The sequence below is a fragment of the Gigantopelta aegis genome, chromosome 4, assembly GCF_016097555.1.
Source record: "Gigantopelta aegis isolate Gae_Host chromosome 4, Gae_host_genome, whole genome shotgun sequence".
Lineage (NCBI taxonomy): Eukaryota > Metazoa > Mollusca > Gastropoda > Neomphalida > Peltospiridae > Gigantopelta > Gigantopelta aegis.
In genome coordinates, this window is record NC_054702.1 from 110,663,193 (window position 1) to 110,686,174 (window position 22,982).

General features: G+C 37.0%; 1 protein-coding gene across 1 annotated transcript in view; it reads left to right on the top strand.

Moving 5' to 3' along the window:
• The window catches only part of LOC121371757 (Nance-Horan syndrome protein-like), a 60,947-nt gene extending 44,291 nt beyond the window's left edge, over positions 1-16,656 (top strand). The window contains exons 3-5 of the mRNA XM_041497887.1: positions 3,788-4,838; positions 8,943-9,078; positions 9,791-16,656. Coding sequence (XP_041353821.1) covers positions 3,788-4,838; positions 8,943-9,078; positions 9,791-13,124 — 4,521 coding nt within the window. The 3' untranslated portion in view covers positions 13,125-16,656. The remainder of the gene's footprint in view (positions 1-3,787; positions 4,839-8,942; positions 9,079-9,790) is intronic.
• Positions 16,657-22,982: the final 6,326 nt, after the last annotated feature.

Consider the following 22,982-nt stretch of genomic DNA (forward strand, 5'->3'; position numbering starts at 1 on the left):
GCACGTGGCTGCGTTTTTTCGAATATTCACATTTTGGAACTTTATTGTACAGTAGCTGCGTTTTATCGAATGTAACCGTGGGAATGTGTTTGGGACATGCAATGACCTTATATTCACAAAGCATGAACCGGTAGGAAACATAAAATCGGAGTTATAACCCATTTGTACCCTTTTGCATTTCTTTTTTTGAAGAGTATATGTATATACCTAATCTATATGCTTTTATGCTTAGAGTAATCAGATATGCACATGTGTACGTAAATGCATAAATGGAATTACTCAACCCATTTGCATACAAAGTGAATGTTACGGATAGCAATCTAATTTTACTAGTGCCTTATTCTATACATTAGAACTTACTGGATGCTGTCAGCTAACAATATATTGATGTCATGTACATGTAGCTAGTTAGTGATTATTCATATTGTATAAGTATGTACCCAAACCTTCATTTTCTTTGACCTTCCATACACCCTGTACTGCCTGTAGTATTCTCGTAGCATTGTGTACCAACCTTCAGGCTTTATGGTCAGACTAAGGGCTTGAAGGTCTGTGACACATGAACTGTAAAGATTAGAGATCCAACAAGACTGAAATAAGTTTCATAATTTTGAAAAATAAAAACATTTTGATTGTTTGACAGTGATGAAAATCTTGTAAAGTGAGATACAAGACTATAGTGTACTTGACTGGTAGCAGTTATTATAGTGACATTGTACTGAAGTCTGTTAAGTTTGTATATTTATCTTCTTTTTAAAAAACTTTATGCAGATAATAAAAGCTTAAATAAAGGAACATCATTAGTATAACTGCACACACATGCATCATAGGTCAAGGCCCTGTGAAAGGCGAGACACATTGCATCATGATGCACTTGTTTTCTGTAAGTCAACAAAGGACCGTGTACATTATCATAAAAGAAATTAAAGAGATAAGGTTACATATTGCACTAGTGAGATAAGGATACATATTGCACTAGTGAGATAAGGTTACATATTGCACTCGTGAGATAGGGTTACATACTGCACTACTGAGAAAACATTACATATTGCACTAGTGAGAAAACATTACATATTGCACTAGCAGTCCTTGGCTTTTAAAAAACAAAGGCAAGTGAAAAATCGCACACCTCAAAACGCTTAGGTGAGTGAAAAATCGCACTCATCAAAATTCTAAGGCGAGTGAAAACCAAGCATTAATTTATGAAGTAATTGGTACATGTAAATGCAGAGACATATGTTGCAAAAATGAACCAATAAACCAATAATGTTTTCTTCTAATTTTATGTTGTTTGGTTCATTAGTGTAGCCTGACTTCTTTTCCCTTTCAGGAATGGAGTTATAATTTATTAGAATAGTACTATAGAAATATAATTATGACATGCATACACTGATGCAGACAATTTTATTTTTTAATTACAGTATGTACTACCGGGTATTCAGATAATTTGATGCACACAATTATGCATAGACCCTTTCAGTTTTAGACAGTTTGATGAACGTGCAGCTAAACATATATAGAAATCAACTTGTCTTGAATTTCATTATTATATACAACGAACATGATTAGGATAGTTGGGATGGAAAAACCCCCACTGGTTTCGAGGAGGTGATTCATGAACTACGACCCAAGCATCTCAGGTGTGCACTTCCGACTCATATTATTAAAACATTTTTTAAATATAACTTGTGAAACGTAGGCCTACAATTACTTCAATTGATAGTGTTGGTTGGGACATTGACATTCACGTGGCATTTTTAATTCAACAATTACACAACCAGTCTCCCTTCCTCTACATTTTGTAACACACCATTTGACCTACTGCTACAAGTTAGGAATGGCTCCGACAGCATTACGTCATTAATCTAGAACGGCCCCAATGTTGTTGATAAAAAATATACACACACTGACAAAATCTGTCATTACAAAGGATTTTATTCCAAACGTGGGATGCCATAATAAAGATAATAAAAAACCCCATAATTTTAAACACTATCATCAATGCGTAATAAGTTGTCAAGTAGACCAGCATGTGCGTGAAGAATTCCAAGAGTATAAATAATCTAATCCTGATAGCTCTGATTGGTCAATATGCGCATCAAATCATGTTCCAATCACATGATCTGTGACTTTCTAACAAACAAAACAAAAATTAAATAGTCGGCAATGATTGATAATTGATTACTGTTACTATAGTGTCTACATATAACATAATATGCACATTCATTAACCTCTGGCTGAATACAAATATTTAAATAAAGTTTTATTTGATTTTATTTTTAAAGATAAAAAAAGAAAAATAATAGATGTAAAAAACTAATTAGGCTTATTCCTACATACCTATTATCATTTCTTTTCCTTCTTTTTATTATTCCGTCTAAATTTCTTTTTTCTTTTTTTCTTTAAAAAAAAAAAAAAAAAGTATAAAATTACACGATTGCCATTTCCAGGACCTCGCACCTACGCACCTTAAAAGGCAAGGTCTGCACTAGTGAGATAGGGTTACATATTACACTAGTGAGACGATTACATATTGCACTAGTGAGATAGGGTTACATATTGCACTAGTGAGATAGGGTTACATATTACACTAGTGAGACAATTACATATTGCACTAGTGAGATAAGGTTACACATTGCACTAGTGAGATAGGGTTACATATTACACTAGTGAGACGATTACATATTGCACTAGTGAGATAAGGTTACACATTGCACTAGTGAGATAGGGTTACATATTGCACTAGTAAGATAGGATTACATATTGCACTAGTGAGATAGGGTTACACATTGCACTAGTGAGATAGAGTTACATATTGCACTAGTAAGATAGGGTTACATATTGCACTAGTGAGATAGGTTTACATATTGCACTAGTGAGACGATTACATATTGCACTAGTGAGATAAGGTTACACATTGCACTAGTGAGATGGGGTTACACATTGCACTAGTGAGATGGGGTTACACATTGCACTAGTGAGATGGAGTTACACATTGCACTAGTGAGATGGGGTTACACATTGCACTAGTGAGATGGGGTTACACATTGCACTAGTGAGATGGGGTTACACATTGCACTAGTGAGATGGGGTTACACATTGCACTAGTGAGATGGGGTTACATATTGCACTAGTGTTGACATGAAAAATAAGAAATTACTGTTTGCCACTTGTCAAATTCACAAATTGCAAATTTTAAGAACAGTTGGAAAATTTTATTTGAATGTGGCAAAACACATTTGTGTAATGACTGACATTTTGTTTACCTGTTTTATTATCAAATTAGGGAGGGGATCTAGCTCAAATGGCAGACAGTCGCCTGAAGTGGTTGTGTTATAAGATTGCAGAGAACATTTTGTTTTCAAAATCTTGATTAGTAATATTTCTAGTCAATTGAAAATTGATCAGGGGTTTTCTGCATTCCAGACAATGCCCCACGACTGGACTATCAAAGGATGTGGTATGTGCTGTCCTGTCTGGGAAATGCATATAAAAGATCCCTTGCTACTAATGGGAAAATGTAGCAGGTTTTCTCTGAAGGCTACAAGTCACAATTACCAAATGTTTCACATCCAATACCTGATGATAAATAAATCAATGTGCTCTAGTGGTGTCATTAAACAAAACAAAAAACTTTATTATCAAATTATTTCATTGACAATTTTTGCACTAAACTTTTGTTAGCATGTACATTATGTGTTCTAAATTTGAAATGTACCAACTAAATTAATTTGCCATCAGGTAATACAAGCGTCTGAATTATATGCAAGTGTTGTTTCATTTTCAGGGTAAAAAAATCTTGATACTGAGAAATGGATTCCGAAAGCCCAGGCAACCATCTCTGGATCGACCTCGTACATTTCACGAGTTTGAAATGGACAGCAACAAGAAAACTGAAGAGGAAGAAGAGAAAAACAATCTTTCCAAATCTCAACCCTCTATCTTTGTTGCCATAGATACATCTGGATCTGGCTTTCAGCGGATGCGTTCGTTTCGTCAGTCGTTACATGGCACCAGTTCTGAAGAATACAAGAAACGCAGGCGCACGGTGTCAGGAGTTCCAGACAACATCATGCATGAAATCGCTCAGTTTGAAAGAAAACGTAGAAACACAACACACTTTGGGAATCGGAACGAGCCGAGAACGTACAGTTTTGACGATCTCGATGCCGATGATGGTGTTAACAGAGACGAGATTTTGGCTCAGTTTTTTGACGAAATTGATGCAAAGTTTGAAGAGAGACTGGAAGAAGAGCAGCTGGCTAAAGAACCAAAGATTTTGAAATTCTTGCCTTGCAGACGTTCGCGCTCCTTACCTCGGTGTGTCAAGTCTTCTTATAAACTCTCAACTACTACAGCAACCCCGGAACAATACTGTCCCAACATAAGTCTCGGCTGCAGTTACGCCAGCAGCATTAGTCTGACCAGCAGCTTGGGTTCCGGTTCCAGGCTGTCCAGATCATCATCAAAACGGTCCAGCATTATTAGCAACAAGATTAAAAATCTCGTACATTCTAGAACCAATAAAAGCAGCAAGCAGACTCGTCCCAAGTCTCTGGACTTTGACACTATCGACCTTCTGCCTGAAACGGACCAATCTCACCTCGACAGATTTACGTCCCCTAGCATGCCAAATGGTATGGAGACGACCACGTCCTCTCGCGACAGTGTTGTGGGTCCAGGAACATACTACTACTTTGAAAGCAACACAGTGCCACGAGCCCATGCAAAGAAATACAACTTCCCGTGGGAGAGTCTGCCCAAGGACTGGACAACGTCCGTCAAATTGAGAGAAATATCCAAGAGGAAAAACACTGAAGACCGAAATTCTTCTTCAGGTCAGTTCACCCAAATCTCGTAACTCTGGCTAGTTTTAGTATTTAATTAATATTACAATCATTTAGTGGTGTTTCATGGATTGATTATGATAAAAAAACTAAACTTTTGGGCTCTACCGATGTTATGATAGACTATAAAAAATCCCTAATTGATTGTCATTGTAAATGTTGACTAATTTTTCCTCCTATTTTGATGAAGGAACGCAAATATGTTGGGCTTGGTGTTTGATTTTATGTGAACTTTAAGAAAAAAGATAGTAAATAATTATTAAAAGTACAATTGGTGATTTGTAGGGTTTATCCAAGAGAACATGACAATAGGTGCATGGATCTTACAATTAAATTCTTCCTTATGAAGATATGTTTATGTCATTAATCTGTTGGTACTGACTGATTGTAACCGATGACTGACAATGAAATTCCAGCTGATTCCCAGCACTGTATTCATTAAAGAGAACTGGTCAAGCAGTTTGGTTTAGAATCCCAGCATCTGAAGTGATAAGAGGTGTTCAAATCTAGATAAAAAAGAAGTGAAGTGCCAGGGTTAACTGATTCTAACTGAAATAGGGGCTAGTAAAGATGAAGACAGGGCACGATACTTCATGTAAAACATTCTGTTCTCTATGGTTATGTAACTTTAAAAATTCATGCAAACTGCCACTCAGTAGATGTGTCCACTTACACAAGTTAACTGGTTTAGCTATATATTGGTTTAGTTCAAACACTTTTGGTTGGAGATGACGAGCGTTCACCCGTGTAACAGTTGTGCAGGTATAAGGGGGAAGTGTAGTTATCTGCACTTGCATAAAAAATCAAAACAGCAATGGTCTACGAGTCTTGTTAGGCCGTTGCTAATACGGCTTATTCTGACTGACTTTACTCTCACTTCTGCCTTATACTAGTTTAACAGTTTGCGTTCATACTTACATTTAAACCATTTCAGCTATACCATTTTAGCTATTCTGGTATAGTGAAAAAATCACATTCACATTTACATTTTAAACCAGTTTAGTATACCAGTTTAGTTAAACCAGTTTAAAGTGTAATAAGTGTGAACACAGCTAGTTACGTGGTGAAATCCTACATTCTAACATTAAAACATGCAACTTCAGGATGATGAAACTTTGTCAATGTGTTATAAAAATCCATATATTCTAAAAAAATGTAGAGTGACTAGTGGACAAATGATGCACTGCATATCACTAGTTAAATTAAAAAATGCCATAGGTAACATCAGACAACAACCTGGAGGGTTAGCTATAGTTAGTATAGATGTGTTAAATATAACCACAGCATTATCCCCAGGGTTGTGGTTTGGAGGTACTTGTGATAATACTACCTCATTGCAGAATGATTTGGTTTAAAATATATTTCAGAATGTCTGTGTAGTACAGACTAGTACAAGTGTCTTAGGTTGAGGTAATGTATCATTGAAGCAAATATACTTCACGTAATTGAACAAGCTGTTACCAAGGTTAAATAAACTAAATAAAAGAAAATATTATATTGGTTTATGACATTAAACTTAACATATACACGTACTTGTTAATGATCACTTTTTGAATATGGAGGCGGGATGTAGTCCAGTGGTAAAGTGCCTGCTTGATGTGTGGTCGGATTGGAATTGATCCCCATCATTTGGCCCATCGAACTAGTTCTCGTTCCAGCCAGTGTACCACTGTGGTATGTGCTATCCTTTTTGTGGGATGGTGCATATAAAAGATCTCTTGCTACTAATGCAGGGTATGCACTTGGAATTCTTTTTGACTGGCCAATCGGACCACTCACAGCAACACTTTGACTCGCCCTTACAACTCTTGAATGGCCCACGACCGAATTTCCTTAAAAAAGAGAACTTACTTAAATTGCACTTTATAAACATGTTATCATATCATACAAACAATAATAACAACACAAAAGAAGGAAACAGAACTTGTTTTAGTTTTATTACAAACTGTTGTAATTAAATTATAATTATTATGTTGTCACGGGACCCACACAATCAAACATCTGGAATGTTTTACCAAGGCTCGGTCTTGGAATGAATAAGGTGCTTTTATGGCTGTATGACGAGGAATTAAAAAACCACTAAGCTGACAGCAATCTATGTTGACATCATTCGCGGTGACGATTGGGTGTAGACTCAGTATATTCCGTAAGAAACGAAAACATTCCAACACAAAGTAACTTCGGAAAACCTCAGGCTCATAAACAAAATCTTTCTGCAAAACATAGCCTAGAGGAATGTGACGAGTTGTTCCGATTGTAACTAAATGGAAAGTAAAGACAGACATGGCCGAGGTGTTCCGATTGAACCTACGAATATATTTACGTGGTCGAGGTTTTCCGAATACACAATCAAAACTGGCCGAGGCATTCCGAATGGTTTTAGATTGTTTGATAGACTGGGGGGTTTGGTTGCACAGATGCTAATAGGAAACCAGTTGAAAACAATAAATAAAAAATAACTCTCCGATCTCTTACAAACATTAGTTATTTGCATTTTGATACAAATTTTCGGTCGCCAGGCGGGCAACATGTGATAAGGTTTTGACTTGCCCGATGCTATTTTGACTCACCATGGGCGATTGGGCGACTGTAAAGTGCACACCCTGATAATGGAAAAATGTAGCAGGTTTCCTCTCTAAGACTACAATGATAGAAATAAGCAGAATTTGCCACCTGTCCACCAGAAAAGTAAACCAAAAAATTTATTTGTCTGCCAATATTTCCACTTGTCCAAATAAATTATATGTTTTATTAAAGTACAAGGATGATGTTTTTGATTGCTCAAAATGAAACTGCACTAAACATTTTCACTTGTCCACTGGATAATCAAGGATGTTGATCTTGCTTGTCCAAGCAGATTTTCACTTGTCAGGACAAAGGAACAAGTTCTTATTTAGAATAATGAGCACACACTACTCTTATGTTATTAATTTGTGAAACATTTGGATAACTCTGTCTGTAAAACAATCAATGTTCCCCATACGCCATGTCTGCAGACACTGTACATACTTTATCAGATTGTTTATGGAAGGATTCAACAGATGGTTCCCGCTTAATATGCATGAGTCATATTCCACTAATGCTGTATATATTCTACGTTAATGTTTTACTGATATCCACCTACAATCAGTGTGTTAGCTAGCTAACTGTGCCACATTATTATTCTGTATGACCACTTGTTAAAATCAACAATGGTTCAGTATGGAGTACTTTAAACATTACCATGTTGGTAAGTTTGCTCATGTGGACATTTATGATTTCAAATTCTGTTTCATGGTTGGCTATTTTAGTAAAAATATTATCAACTGTACCTAAATGGCAGCTGTGACTAATGTTTTATATTCAGTTTCCATTCTCTAATTGCGTTTTGCAGCTGGTTATCAGAATGTAGCTAGCCATTTCACCTGACACTGAGGGTAGAGTGTAGGCCCATGACATTATGTTATCTATCGTATCTTGTGCTGTGGCTAGAATAATCTACAAAAAGAGGCAGATGTTAAGTTTCAGGCTAATAATAAAGTACATTGGTTTTCTAATATTATGTACAGTACTAGTTGAAAAATATTTTCTTCCTAACATATTGACCCATTCTGCAAATAGATATAACTATATTGTTATTCTTGCAGCAGTGTTTGCTAGCAGACTTTTACATTTTTTAAAGCATATGTTGCTGTATTCTAGTTTGATAACTTGTTTGCATATGATTGTGTTTGTCAGTCATAATTTCATAAATAAATGGCTTCCATTAAAGCTTTTATTGGTTAACAACTGGTGTCTTCTGACATGAAAGTACATACTTGTAAACTGGTTTAAAATGTGTGTATATATTTCACTTTGTTTATACCCAACCACAAGTCAAAACATTTCTATGCACATATTATATTTTCATTGCAGATATAAATAGGTTTTTTTGTGTGAAATTTACACATTATGAACCTATGGTAAGGTGTACCCCCCCACATCCCAATATTACCCCAGTTTACAGTACTGATATATAATGTTGTGTTATTCTCCTGTGTATTATTTCTGTCACCTTACTACACATTTGTACTGTTTGAAATATAGTAAATAATGAATCTGTTGTTAATGGTGTAGGTGCCTGGAGTGCCAGTGGGGGAAGCAGTAACCGTCAGTCTCTGGACTCTGCGAAGTCCAGCATGCCTCTATCGACATCACAGTATTCTCTGGGCAAGGATTCTGGGAGAGATTCTCCGTCATTGACTGACGACCGGTATGTAACAGTATTATCATAACATCAAAGTCTTTTGATGAGACGAACTGTTTTAAAATGCAGTTCTTTGTTGTAGCGTTAATCACTAACATAATGCTATGACTCACTTTTTTCCTTCACAATTTGATAGCAATTTGTTATAAAGATATATTTATGTATGTCACTTGTTCTCGAGTTCTGTGATCAAATATGAACTATAAAGATTAGATATGAAATGTGAACTGTGAAGACTAGTTGTTGAACTTGGAAGTGTCATGATATTAGATGTCAAATAAATTATAAAGATTAGAGACAAGGCATGAACTGTAAAGATCAGATAGGAGAATGCTGATTTAAAATCCATAATGTTCATTAAAGATCCAATATCCAGCCAGTGCCCCACAACTGGTACATCAAAGGCCATGGTATGTGCTATCCTGTCTATGGGATGGTGCACATAAAAGATTCCTTGCTAATAATGGAAAAATGTAGCGGGTTTCCTCTCTAAGACTATGGCAAAAATTACCAAATGTTTAACATCCAATAGATGATGATTAATAAATGAAAGTGCTCTAGTGGTGTCGTTAAACAAAAAAAAACTTTTTAAAGATACACTATTTTTTAAAACTCAACAAGAAATATACTTAGCACAAGACGTTACTTATGAAAATTGATGCACAATTCACTGGGTTGTTGACCATATTTTAAAGTATTTCTCGTTTGAATGTTTCAGCCCTGAGTCTGACACGGCTGGGTACGCTGGTGATCAGGCCAGCACAGTTGCTGGTGATGAGACTGATTCTGACATCAACGCAAACTTCTCAAAGATCGGGACAGATGCCTGGTTGAAGAGGCTGGCAATTCGAGCAGCGAGTCGTGACGATGTTTCATCTAGCAGTGCAGAAACATTACATTCCCTGTCACAACTGACCAAACAGAATATTATGACTCTTGATCTGATGTCGCCAGCGTTGAAAGGTCCCCAGAAGCTAGATGATGAGGTATCCTCGGTGTATTCGCTCGACCAGGAAGGGTTCTATACGTCCTTCCATACAGACAGTGGCTTGCGGCAGAGCACTGCCAATCTTGATGAAAGTGATGATAAAATATTCCCCGTGAAGGAAACGCAGAGCATGCTCAGCATGTGTAGCACAAATACAGTAGAAAGTGTCATCTTCCGTCCAGCATTAAGTGACAAGACTGTTTCATCCGATCAGGGAACTCTGAAAAGGAATAAAGTACCGCCACCTCCTCCAAAACGATCCTGCAGCATTGACCGTGTCGCCTTCTTGCAAGACAAAGACAGTGGCAGTTCTAGTGATAGCTCAGCAACACTCCGGGGATCATCTGCCAAGAACGAACCTGAATTGATTCTTGACTCGTCCTTCTCCGAATCTGACCAGGAAACCATCTATGCACGTTTGAAATCGAAGACGAGGATATCTTCAACCATGTACCCTTCTTGGTGCTCAGTATCCTCTCCATCCACCAGTGATGAAGACGGAACTCCTGAATCTCCCAAGGAGAAGCTGAACAGACTAGAGAATGCAGCTGGTCCTACTGCTTCCAAAACCATTTCGTTTTCGCCTTTTGATGGAAGCTCTAGCCAGAAGTCTGTAGTTTTAAGTTCAACAATGGACGACCCTTTGATGATTCCTACATCACTAGGTGTCTCGGGTAAAGGGAAAGTCGAGGAAGATTGGAGCGACAGTAAAGTTCCAACATGCATTGCTTCCATGAAATGGGATGAAGATGATTATTCAACAAATTCATGGCCAAGGACAAGTGTTCAGCCATCTTGTGGCATACTGAAAATGGAGAAATCCTCAACGGGGAGGTCGGACAAAACTCTAAATTTTGCACCAACAGTAAACCTGTTTGATTCAGTTGTACCAAAAACCATGGAATTAACTTTACCAGACATAGCCCCATCAGAGGAAAACAGCTCTTTGATAATGAATTTTGCTGATGCACCAGATCATGGTTATAAGCTAGCTATTCCTCTGGTTAGTCCAGAAAAGGAAAAGGATCTAACTGATTTACCGATGAAATACCAGCCTGTTATTACTGTAAAACCAAGGCCAAAAGAATCACAGAGGGGAGCTTATGTTAAGCTGTCTCCAGGATCGCAGTCCGAAAAGTCATCACACATTGTATATAACACAACTGTAATCAAACCCCAGAGTTCTACACCTGTGAAGTCGAGTATCCACTATGCAGTCGGCCAGCTGAATGGCAATGGAGGCCCGCGAGTTAAAGCACCCCATTTGTCTTCCGACCTAAATTCTCACACCTCAGGAAGTTCGTCATCAATACCATCCATGTCTTCCTCCGACTGTGGTTACATGGATATGCAGACACTAAAAAATGCCAGATCCTCAGACACATTGAGTACCAACAGTTCTCTGTGTCTGTCGGACATGGATTCCAGTAGTTTGACCTATGTTAGTATGTCTAGTCCAATCTCTACACCCTCCAACTCCATGCTCACCCTGACACCAGATTCTACTCTAGATATATCATCAGACAATGACACTTACAGAATTCCTGCAGTAACCCTCATGGATGGTGCCAAGATGGTGGCTCCAGTGACTCTTCCAAGTGCTCCAGTAATAAAGAGAGAGATGACTTCTGCACCAAAGTCGTCTCTAAATACTTTTGGTTCATTTGTGGATACGAACAGCAGCTGTTTGAATCCACCATCACATTCAGACAAAACATTGCACAGGTCTTCTACAAGTCCTTCCCTTAATAATGGAAGATACCAAAAGGTTTCAAATTACAGAAGTTCCACACCAGAGTGTAATACTTGGCCCAGTGCTGGTGCAGCTGGAAGACAGTCATCATCCAGCAACAGGCTGAATCCAGGCAGATCTCCAAGCCAACAGACAATTCATCAACTTTCAAACCCGTTTGGTTGTGACAAATCGGACCACTGTCCACAGTCGTGTCCTTTACCTCACTGCCAGTCAACTCACCGGTCTCCATCGGGGCAGCCTCCGTGTTCCCATCATCCACATGCAACTGATTCATCAAATCATGTCCAACGGTCCTATAGTCTTTCAAAACAAAACCAGAATTTTCAAAGTACAAACCATTCTGTGAAGTCACCAACCAGCCAGAGTCCCTCGCAATCTCCTAATAATACTAGTCGGACTGATTCTTACCGTTATGCAATGAAACAGGAATTTGAAAGGGGTGCTTCCAGGAGGATGAATCCAGAGTCGTACAGTCGACCTGTCAGTCACCCTAAATCATTTCACAGCTCTTCGGCCTCTGCTGTTGCTTCTCCTCCAGAGGAAGTTATCAACAGGGCTGACTCTTATCGGTTTGCAGTCAGAAATACAAATGGAGTTGTCGGGGATAGTGATTCAAGAAATTCATCTTACCGTTTTTCCCTGAATGAGGAGGCAACTGACAGCCGATTTGAAGCAATAAACCGATGGAGTGGCAGTGGAAAGGATATTCGCAGAATGGGAATTACCGACATAGATCAGTTGAAGTGTTATTCGGATGACGATTCAGCTAAAATGACCAAAGAGAAGAGCAGTGGTAGTCTGTTTGCCACAATCAACCAGTCGAAAAAGAAGATGAACATGAAAGGGGATATTGAGTCCCTACTGAAGGTGAATAAATCTCCCTCACCCGAAACCAGTGTGCGAAAATCATACAGAAATGACAAAGGTGACATCAACAGTTTGTTGAGACCCAACATGTCACCGTCTCCTGACTCTGTTGTCAGGAGATCAGGGAAGAGTGACAAGGATAAATCCAAGTCCAAAGCACGAACTTCCACTTACATAAGATTTGACCCAATATTCGAGGACAAAGAAGATTTCTTGAACTCCTCCAGTGAGACTCTCCGTGCCTCGTCTCTCAGACTCTCTGCTGCGCCTTCCACCGAGACATTGTCCACGTGTGATGATGGACCGCTACTCAGCAGACAACTGCAGGCTCCAGCAAAACGAAGTGCTAGTGGAAAGAAACCAGTAGATGAAAAGGCTGTCATGTCCATCCTGGACAGCATCAAGTCAACCATTAAATCAATTTCCGGCAATAGTAACTGACAATCCCTGTGATTCTGCAGGGCACCTTTCATCTGTTCACTATGTTAGAAACATCCATTGTTAATAATCTTAACACTGTTTTCTTAAGTTGGAGCCAAAGAGAGAATTTTTATAATCATGGATCCAGAATTTTGGTTTCCATTTTTTATTATTAATTTTTTAAATTATATATAATTATGTGATGCATGGAAATATATATATGTACTTTTTGGCATCACAAGAATGTTGTTTTGTTCTTGGTTTTTGAAAAGAGAACTGAATGAGGTACATACACTGTATGAATTTGAATTGCTTTAGTGTATTTGAGCCAAAGAAACTTCTTAAAAGTTAACTCTATTTTAAAATTGTTAAATAGAAGCTATTTTACTACATTCTTTTTATACCCAATAACGAGTAAAAAGTGTTATTCCTACTTTGCTTTGATGTAAGTGCTACAAAGACTCTTACAAAATACCGGTAAGATAAACATTCCAGATATTATTTGAAAACAAGAATAACACTGTTATTCATATGTGACAACATTCTTTATAATTTTCAGTATGGTACGTACAACATACAGCTGAGATGGGGAACTCACAAATTGTGTCACTTTTCAAGAGAATTGTCCAAAAAGCATGATATAACTGAAATAGCTTTTATTTAAAAATACAGCTGAGATGGGGAACTCACAAATTGTGTCACTTTTCAAGAGAATTGTCCAAAAAGCATGATATAACTGAAATAGCTTTTATTTAAAAATGAAAAAATATACACAACTTAACAAAACATTTTCATGTCTGGTTTTAACTTTACTTTATTATAAAGGTTAACTTTTAAGAAGAGTTTCACTAGCAGTTTGACATGCTTACAGGAGAAATGGTGAAATTGGACCAAAATCGGTTTTCAATAAATAAAATAGAAAATCCAGGTGACTTTTAAAAAAATATATTTTTAATTTTTAAATACCAGCTTTACCTCATTTAAATGTTAACTGTTATTCTGCATTTGTTGATGTTGATGTTTCTTAATGTGTATATTGTTTGTTTAATTTGGGAGATCCTTAGTGCCCATACCATTTGAATAACAGTACATAGCCACAAATATCTTTTTGTAAAGGATGATTTAATAGTCATCTAATGTCACAGTTGTCACTTTTCACTTCTGGGGCAAATTGGTTAAAAAAAGCAGCTACTAAATCACATTTTTACTTCTGTATTGCATCCAACTGAACATCCAATATGAGACTGATGTTTGCAAAAGGTCCTGTATGCTCAGTCTTTGTAGCTATTTTGTAAATGATTCCCACTGATCCTGCAAGGATATGTTGATTTAAAGGATTAACACTGTTTTTTGTTATTCCATTACAGGACCATTAAATACTGTTTTGTTAATGTCTAGACATTGTTTTTACTTCAAAATGCATGTCATATCCATTTTGTTTTACTTTGCACTGAAAATAAGTGCAGTAAATGCATGTTTAGATAAGAAGTGTCAAACCTAGATTCTAGGTGCAATTCTAATCAAATGTTACAAAACACCAATGGGTTCCAGATTAAACAGACTTTAATATATATCAATATTTAAAAATGTTGGTTATTGTTGTTCATTGTCATACCTAACACAATCATTGATATAAAAAATTAAAAGAAAAAAATGTTGATAGATGCACAATTGAATGATTTGCATGCAGTAATCTGGGAAAATGCAGTACTTTTTATTGTATGATTTAAAACATGGAACATACTGGACAAAATAATTCTGGATTAATTTTTACACCTTTCCTTTCATGTGAACTTTCACACAGGTGATGGCATTATAACCTCAACGTCACCCTCCTACCCCCCCCCACCCCCCCAACAAGAACAGATGTTCGCTTTTATAAATACTGGATGAAACAGATTCTTAAAACAGAACATTTAGATTCGCATACAATATTTTTTTGCTAGCTGACCAACGTAAGTATTTAACAACATGCATTTTAATAAGCAAGTTTATTAAAAATATATTTTCAAGGTTCAAATTGTTTTCAGGAATGATTTTTTAGCCTATGCTTAAAAATATTTTTCGACATGAAAGTTGATTTGGTTTGATCTAAAATGCTGAAAAATTACTTCCAAATGGTTTTTTGTCTTCAGCTCTTATTTTTGATGGGGGTCACCTCCATGTTGTGTATATAATGACTAGATGTACTTTTTGTTTGTCGTGTGTAGGGACTGTGTTTCGATTTTGTGTTATTTAATAGGCTCCTTGGTGCACAGAATGTAATATTCTCATTAGACATTTGTGTAGTGTGTGGGACCTAGTTTAGTGAACAGAATTTATAGAATATTTCTCTTATCTTTTCATAGCTGAAGAACTTGCTGATTGCTGTCTTAACATATAATTCTATGAATATATTTGCTTGCAAAAAAAGGTATCCTCTTGCATAAAAATAGCTTCTTTTCATTGCAGTTCGAGTAATGAAGATTTTAAATTACAACCATAACACTACTTGTTCATTGTTGATGGATATATTAAACTCTAATTGTTTGTTTTTGATACTGAATTAAGAACATCTTTTTGGTACCAGTAGAGTACAGCATAAGAAAAAAATATAACATACATTTTAATCATGCACAACAAAAACAAGAGTTTACTACAACTCTTAACTCCAATGATTCTCATTTCGATGTTTTCAGTCCTTCACAACTGAAGATACCAGGCAATTAATTATTTGCTTCATGTATTAAGCTACAAATGAGTGAATGGTGGGATGTGTACGGTAAATGTAAACTTGTATGTAATAGTATGGTAACAATAATTTAAGGATGTAACAAATACTGGAATCGAAACAACCAGCAAAAGGCACACTGGTACCATATTTTAGGTGATGATAAAAACAACCAGCAAAAGGCACACTGGTACCATATTTTAGGTGGATGATAAAAACAACCAGCAAAAGGCACACTGGTACCATATTTTAGGTGATGATAAAAAGAACCAGCAAAAGGCACACTGGTTCCATATTTTAGGTGGATGATAAAAACAACCAGCAAAAGGCACACTGGTACCATATTTTAGGTGATGATAAAAAGAACCAGCAAAAGGCACACTGGTACCATATTTTAGGTGGATGATAAAAAGAACCAGCAAAAGGCACACTGGTACCATATTTTAGGTGGATGATAAAAACAACCAGCAAAAGGCACACTGGTACCATATTTTAGGTGATGATAAAAAGAACCAGCAAAAGGCACACTGGTACCATATTTTAGGTGGATGATAAAAACAACCAGCAAAAGGCACACTGGTACCATATTTTAGGTGATGATAAAAAGAACCAGCAAAAGGCACACTGGTACCATATTTTAGGTGGATGATAAAAACAACCAGCAAAAGGCACACTGGTACCATATTTTAGGTGATGATAAAAAGAACCAGCAAAAGGCACACTGGTACCATATTTTAGGTGGATGATAAAAACAACCAGCAAAAGGCACACTGGTACCATATTTTAGGTGATGATAAAAAGAACCAGCAAAAGGCACACTGGTACCATATTTTAGGTGGATGATAAAACAACCAGCAAAAGGCACACTGGTACCATATTTTAGGTGATGATAAAAAGAACCAGCAAAAGGCACACTGGTACCATATTTTAGGTGGATGATAAAAACAACCAGCAAAAGGCACACTGGTACCATATTTTAGGTGGATGATAAAAACAACCAGCAAAAGGCACACTGGTACCATATTTTAGGTGATGATAAAAAGAACCAGCAAAAGGCACACTGGTACCATATTTTAGGTGGATGATAAAAACAACCAGCAAAAGGCACACTGGTACCATATTTTAGGTGATGATAAAAAGAACCAGCAAAAGGCACACTGGTACCATATTTTAGGTGATGATAAAAAGAACCAGCAAAAGGCACACTGGTACCATATTTTAGGTGGATGATAAAAACAACCAGCAAAAGGCACACTGGTACCATATTTTAGGTGATGATAAAAAGAACCAGCAAAAGGCACACTGGTACCATATTTTAGGTGGATGATAAAAACAACCAGCAAAAGGCACACTGGTACCATATTTTAGGTGATGATAAAAAGAACCAGCAAAAGGCACACTGGTACCATATTTTAGGTGGATGATAAAACAACCAGCAAAAGGCACACTGGTACCATATTTTAGGTGATGATAAAAAGAACCAGCAAAAGGCACACTGGTACCATATTTTAGGTGGATGATAAAAACAACCAGCAAAAGGCACACTGGTACCATATTTTAGGTGGATGATAAAAACAACCAGCAAAAGGCACACTGGTTCCATATTTTAGGTGGATGATAAAAATGCTTCCGAGATGAAATTAAAGTGTGCAATTGCGATGGCGCACCTCAGATGTGAAGGACTGTTATCATATTTTACTCTATGTCTGCCAATAACTGAATCAAAGATCAGTGTGTATTTAAAAAAAAATAAAAAATCATTGGTATTAAAGGGACAGACCCTAATTTGTAAACACTGCAGCATATTGTACACTATAAAAGCCGTTTATGATCACTAAAATCAAACATTGCTTATATTTTATTGTTTAGATAATCCATTTCCATACAATCAAAGTGTTTCTGGTCATCTTGGTGTTTCTAATACTACAAAATGCATTTTCACACTATTTTTAACAATTTCTCACCGTTTCAACATCACACTCTAGTTTCACTCTCTTGTAACATTATCCAAATGTGTTACAGGTTTGTAACTTACCCAAACTTAGTATCCATTATTACGGGTTAAAACGAGGGTCTGCGCCTTTAAATTTGACAAATTATTACATTTACAGAAATACCAAATGAAACTTTGTCAGAAGAATTCAATTATTTTACTTGTTTACATATATTTATCTAAACTTTTTAATTCAAACATAGAAATGTGGAAACGCACACAATAGTAAAACTTGCTTTACATACATGTCTCAGAAATCAGTGCTTTAGTAATGACATTGTATATTTCAATCGGTCATTTGGCAGTCGTGTGCCAGTTGCTCAATAAAATTGCTAATTTTTGACCGATTGTGCTGGCTGTGCTGGAACCCCTTTGTTGTAATTCAGTAGGAAGCTTCCTGTAAACCTTTCATACTAAAAACATTTGTGGACCAGTTTTTAAATGATACTAAAGTTCGAATTTGTTGGAAAATCCCCACCCCCCCATTTTTCACAAGATTTTTTTTGTCTAGATGTTTTTTGCCCTGAATGTCCAGCTTTTAGGTGGCACTAAAGTCCAAATTCCTGGGAAAATCCAGCCCCCCCCCCCCCCCATCCCAATATTTGACTTTTGCTTGATCTTGTAGTTGTAAAACACCATCAGAACTGTATATGAGAATACATGGAAAACTGTTTTAATTTTTTTTTTAAATTAAAGCTTACTGACCCTAGTTATAGGCCAGCATAAAATAATGTCTTCTACATGTTACAGCTTTTTAACCATTAACATAACTGTTTGCTTAAATCATCAGTTTTGGCAAACCCAGTGTGTTTCTGGTCATTGTGGTACGTAATTATATACAAAACCAGAAAGATACAGTCTCAGACTCTTAGGGTCTGTAGCTTATAGTTATTAAACTGCTTGTTATGTGGAAGCCATTACAAGATTCTTTATTACTAGTCTGCACATTTCATTATTATTTTATCGTTAACTTATTTTAATTATTGTTTTGTAGTCAATCTATACCCATCATTTGTTAATGCTGGATCATCTAATCATTTCATATTTGTTAAACAGATGTTCCATTCCATTATTTAAATTATATAGGCAAAATTTTCAATAATTGTAGATTAATTCATTTACATTCTTCATTTTTGTAACAATTTTTACCAATATATAACTGGTAGATGTTTTTTTTTATATGAATGGCTGTACAATAGAATGCTTTTGCATCTTCATTTTAGTACTATCATATCATTTATTCTCTTTCACTGTCTACCATCATGGAGTAAAAAGTTTGTCATCAAAGGGACAATGGACAATAAATGTATTTTAGGTATTAGCATGGTTTGTTTTTTAATTGATTATTGAAATGGAGATCTGAACTTGGATATTCTGTGTGTGAGATAGGGGTGGGGGAGTGCTAGGAAGGAAAGGTGGTAGAGGAAGAGGGAGAAAGGGTTGTTTGGCGTCCTGGAAATCCTGGAATGTCCTTGAATTTTGTGATTGTCCTAAAAAAAACCCATTTAATTTTATTGTGTCCTGGAAATTTAGTCCAAACACTAGGTGGTTTATTTTCTTTGCATCTTTACTTTTGTTGTCCTCATAACTTGTCTAAATTCAGACAACAATTTGTGATAAAAACATTCATTGATATTTTATTTAGTTTTTGTAAATGTCCTGAAAAAGTCCTTGAATTTTTAGTTTTTTCAAGTATAAGGACCCTGAGAGAGCACTATGAAGATATTAAATCTGTCCATAATTATGTATGCATGTACCACATGGCTGTTTTGTATAGAGGACTATCCATTTAAAGCCCCGGTCACACTGTCTAGGATCGTCTGGCCAGATCCACGACGGATGACCCCGGATAGTGGTCTATCCACGGTCCCCTACGGTTCAACTACAGTTTTCTATGGATAAACCAAGGATTAGTACGGATAGGGGTTAGTTGACAAAGGGGAGCGCAACGGGTCGCTACAAATCGCTAAGGATCAGTAGAGTTTAGTACGGACCACAACGGATTGTCACGAATGATGTCAGATCGTATCTGTGGCTAACCCAGCATCCTAATCCTTGACAGTGTGACTGGGGCTCGAGGCCTGGGATTACTACGATCGAGTACGGTTTATTTTGGATTAGAACGAATTATTACGTTCTAAGGATCATTAAGGATGTACTACATTTGTTCGATCCGTGATTAATTTTTTGACATGTTCAAAATGTTCATGGACATACAAGTACTACTACGATTGATCAGGGATTTAATACGGACAGCTACGGACCACAACGGATTGTCACGAATGATGCTGGATCGTATACGTGGCTAACTCGGCATCCTGATTCTTGACAGTGTGACAGGGGCTTAAAATTGGATTGCACTAGTCCATTTTAACATCTTGGAATTAATTTGGTCTTAAATGGTCAAAAAACGGTATACTCTTTTCATGAAAACAAATTCTTATTTTAATTTCCAGTTTCTCAGTGGCATGTGAAAACTGCCATTGGTACTCCAATAATTGTGGAGCAGTAGTGGGAGAGAAAATAAATTATTACCCATATATCCTCGTCCACTGCCGCTAATAAAGCTGGTCTGACCCACGGTACTAACGACCGCTGGTAGTAGGAGTGCATAGTAGGTGGTTACAAGTGCCTCTTAACAATGCCAGAAGTAACTACTGAACACCCTCGAAGTGGTCAGACTAAGCCCACAGATAAAAGCTGATGGGGAATGGCAGGTGTGTGGCACAGATAGCCACAAGAGACAAGCACCTGTTTAAGTTGGAGAGACAAGGATTGGGATGTGGAGGTGGACAGCAAAAGAAGTTGAAAGATAGGAGTGGCCAGATCGGGAAGAAATGAGATAGAATTCAAAAGGAGAGAACAGAAAGAGGACAGTGGGATAAAAAAAAAAAAAAAAATTATTACCCATATGGGCAGAGAAGTGGGGAAAAGATACATTTTGATGCCATAATCATGCATTAATGTTCTTTTCTCGACAAAGGCTTGGGAAAGACAACATCAATTCACTTGTGCAAGGTAAATGGTAGTATTCTCTTAGTATACCTTAAGTGTGTTGTACCATGATCTTGCATTATTTGTAGATGCTCCACCAGGTATATAAATCTGTGTAAAATCTGGCATTGAAATAAGCATATTGCCTGTTAACCCATGCATAGGCCTGGTAACCTGTTGTCTACCCCACCTTAATGATGCAGTTATTGAAATGCTGCTGTCCTGACTGGTTTTTGCTAATAAACAATGCCACAAGTAGCGAGATATTTTTGCTGATAAACATTGCCACAAGTAGTGAGATATTTTTGCCCATCATCCCATGGGACTAACAATTATTTTGCGTTTATACTGTATGATCATGTTTGACCCGGGAGGTTTTGATTTGGTCCAGGAGAATTTGTGATTTGCTGGACTGAATGTCTGGCAGGAATTTCAATCAATTTCAACTCCTGTGATGTTTATAATTCCCATCCTAATCCCTTCACAAATATGCCGTTGTCGTTGCTGCAAGACGTCCGTATGTAATTTATAATTAAACAGCACTCGATTGATCACAATTTACATTATAGTCCTTGTTTTTAACAAATATTGTGCAGAATGAAGTAAATTAGTAATGTGTTGACATTTTGTAATCTGAACCATTCTGGACTTTTTTCACTTACTAAAAATGTATTTTATTTATGGTTGAATTATACTTTAATTCTATTATTCTGCAGAGAATGTCTGCATATGTTCTAGTAACTCTTATTTGATTTTACCTCCCAAAATACATTTTTTAATATGTATGGAATTATTGGCAGGTGCAATACAGTTTGAAGTACTACAAACATTAGGATTACCATGGACTAGAAACACATTGAATATGGAGACTGGGCATTTTATACAATAATAATGTAATTAGTATGTAATTTTAATCATTAAACTGACTCTACTAGCCACAAACATGGCTACAAACTCGAGAGGGCTGTAGCTAACAATTTACTGGATATTGATATTGACATTTTAACTATGTAACCTCCCAGACTGCAGAATGGTATTTCAAAGCCTTCCATGCTCGTTCATTCCAAGAATTCTTCTGTCCCCCAGCAAAAAATATCCTAGCTACAGCCCTACTCAAGATGTCACCCTAACAGGGATGCGATTCCAGCTCTGTTTATGCAAAATCATTTTTACAAAGTACTTTGGATTTGATCAGAAATGCTGAAAAATTACCTTTAGGTGTAGTACATAAATTTCATCTTTTACAGAACATTTCATCTTTTATTTTTAAATCGGTATTACATCCCTGCATCAAGGGATCCTGTACTGTTATTGTGTCTCGGTATCAAATCCCTGCATCAAGGGATCCTGTACTGTTATTGTGTCTCAGTATCAAATCCCTGCATCAAGGGATCCTATACTGTTATTGTGTATTGGTATTGCATCCCTGCATCAATGGATCCCATCCCTGCATCAAGAGATCCCATACTGTTACTGTGTATCAGTATCATGTCCCTGCATCAAGGGATCCCATACCGTTATTGTGTATCGGTATCACATCCCTGCATCAAGGGATCCCATACTGTTGTTGTGTCTCAGTATCACGTCCCTGCATCAAGAGATCCCATACCGTTATTGTGCATCAGTATTACATCTCTGCATCAATGGATCCCATCCCTGCATCAAGAGGTCCCATACAGTTATTGTGTATCGGTATCACATCCCTGCATCAATGGATCCCGTAACATTATTGTGTATCATTATCAAATCCCTGCATCAATGGATCCCGTACTGTTATTGTGTATCGGTATCATGTCCCTGCATCAATGGATCCCTGTACTGTTATTGTGTATCGGTATCACATCCCTGCATCGATGGATCCCGTACTGTTATTGTGTATCGGTATCACGCCCCTGCATCAATGGATCCCATCCCTGCATCAAGAGATCCCATACCATTATTATGTATCAGTATCACGTCCCTGCATCAAAGGATCCCTTACTGTTATTGTGTATCGGTATCACATCCCTGCATCAAGGGATCCCATACTGTTATTGTGTATCGGTATCACGTCCTTGCATCAATGGATTCCGTAACGTTATTGTGTATCAGTATCACATCCCTGCATCAAGGGATCCCATACTGTTATTGTGTATCGGTATCACTTCCCTGCATCAAGGGATCCCGTGCTGTTATTGTGTAT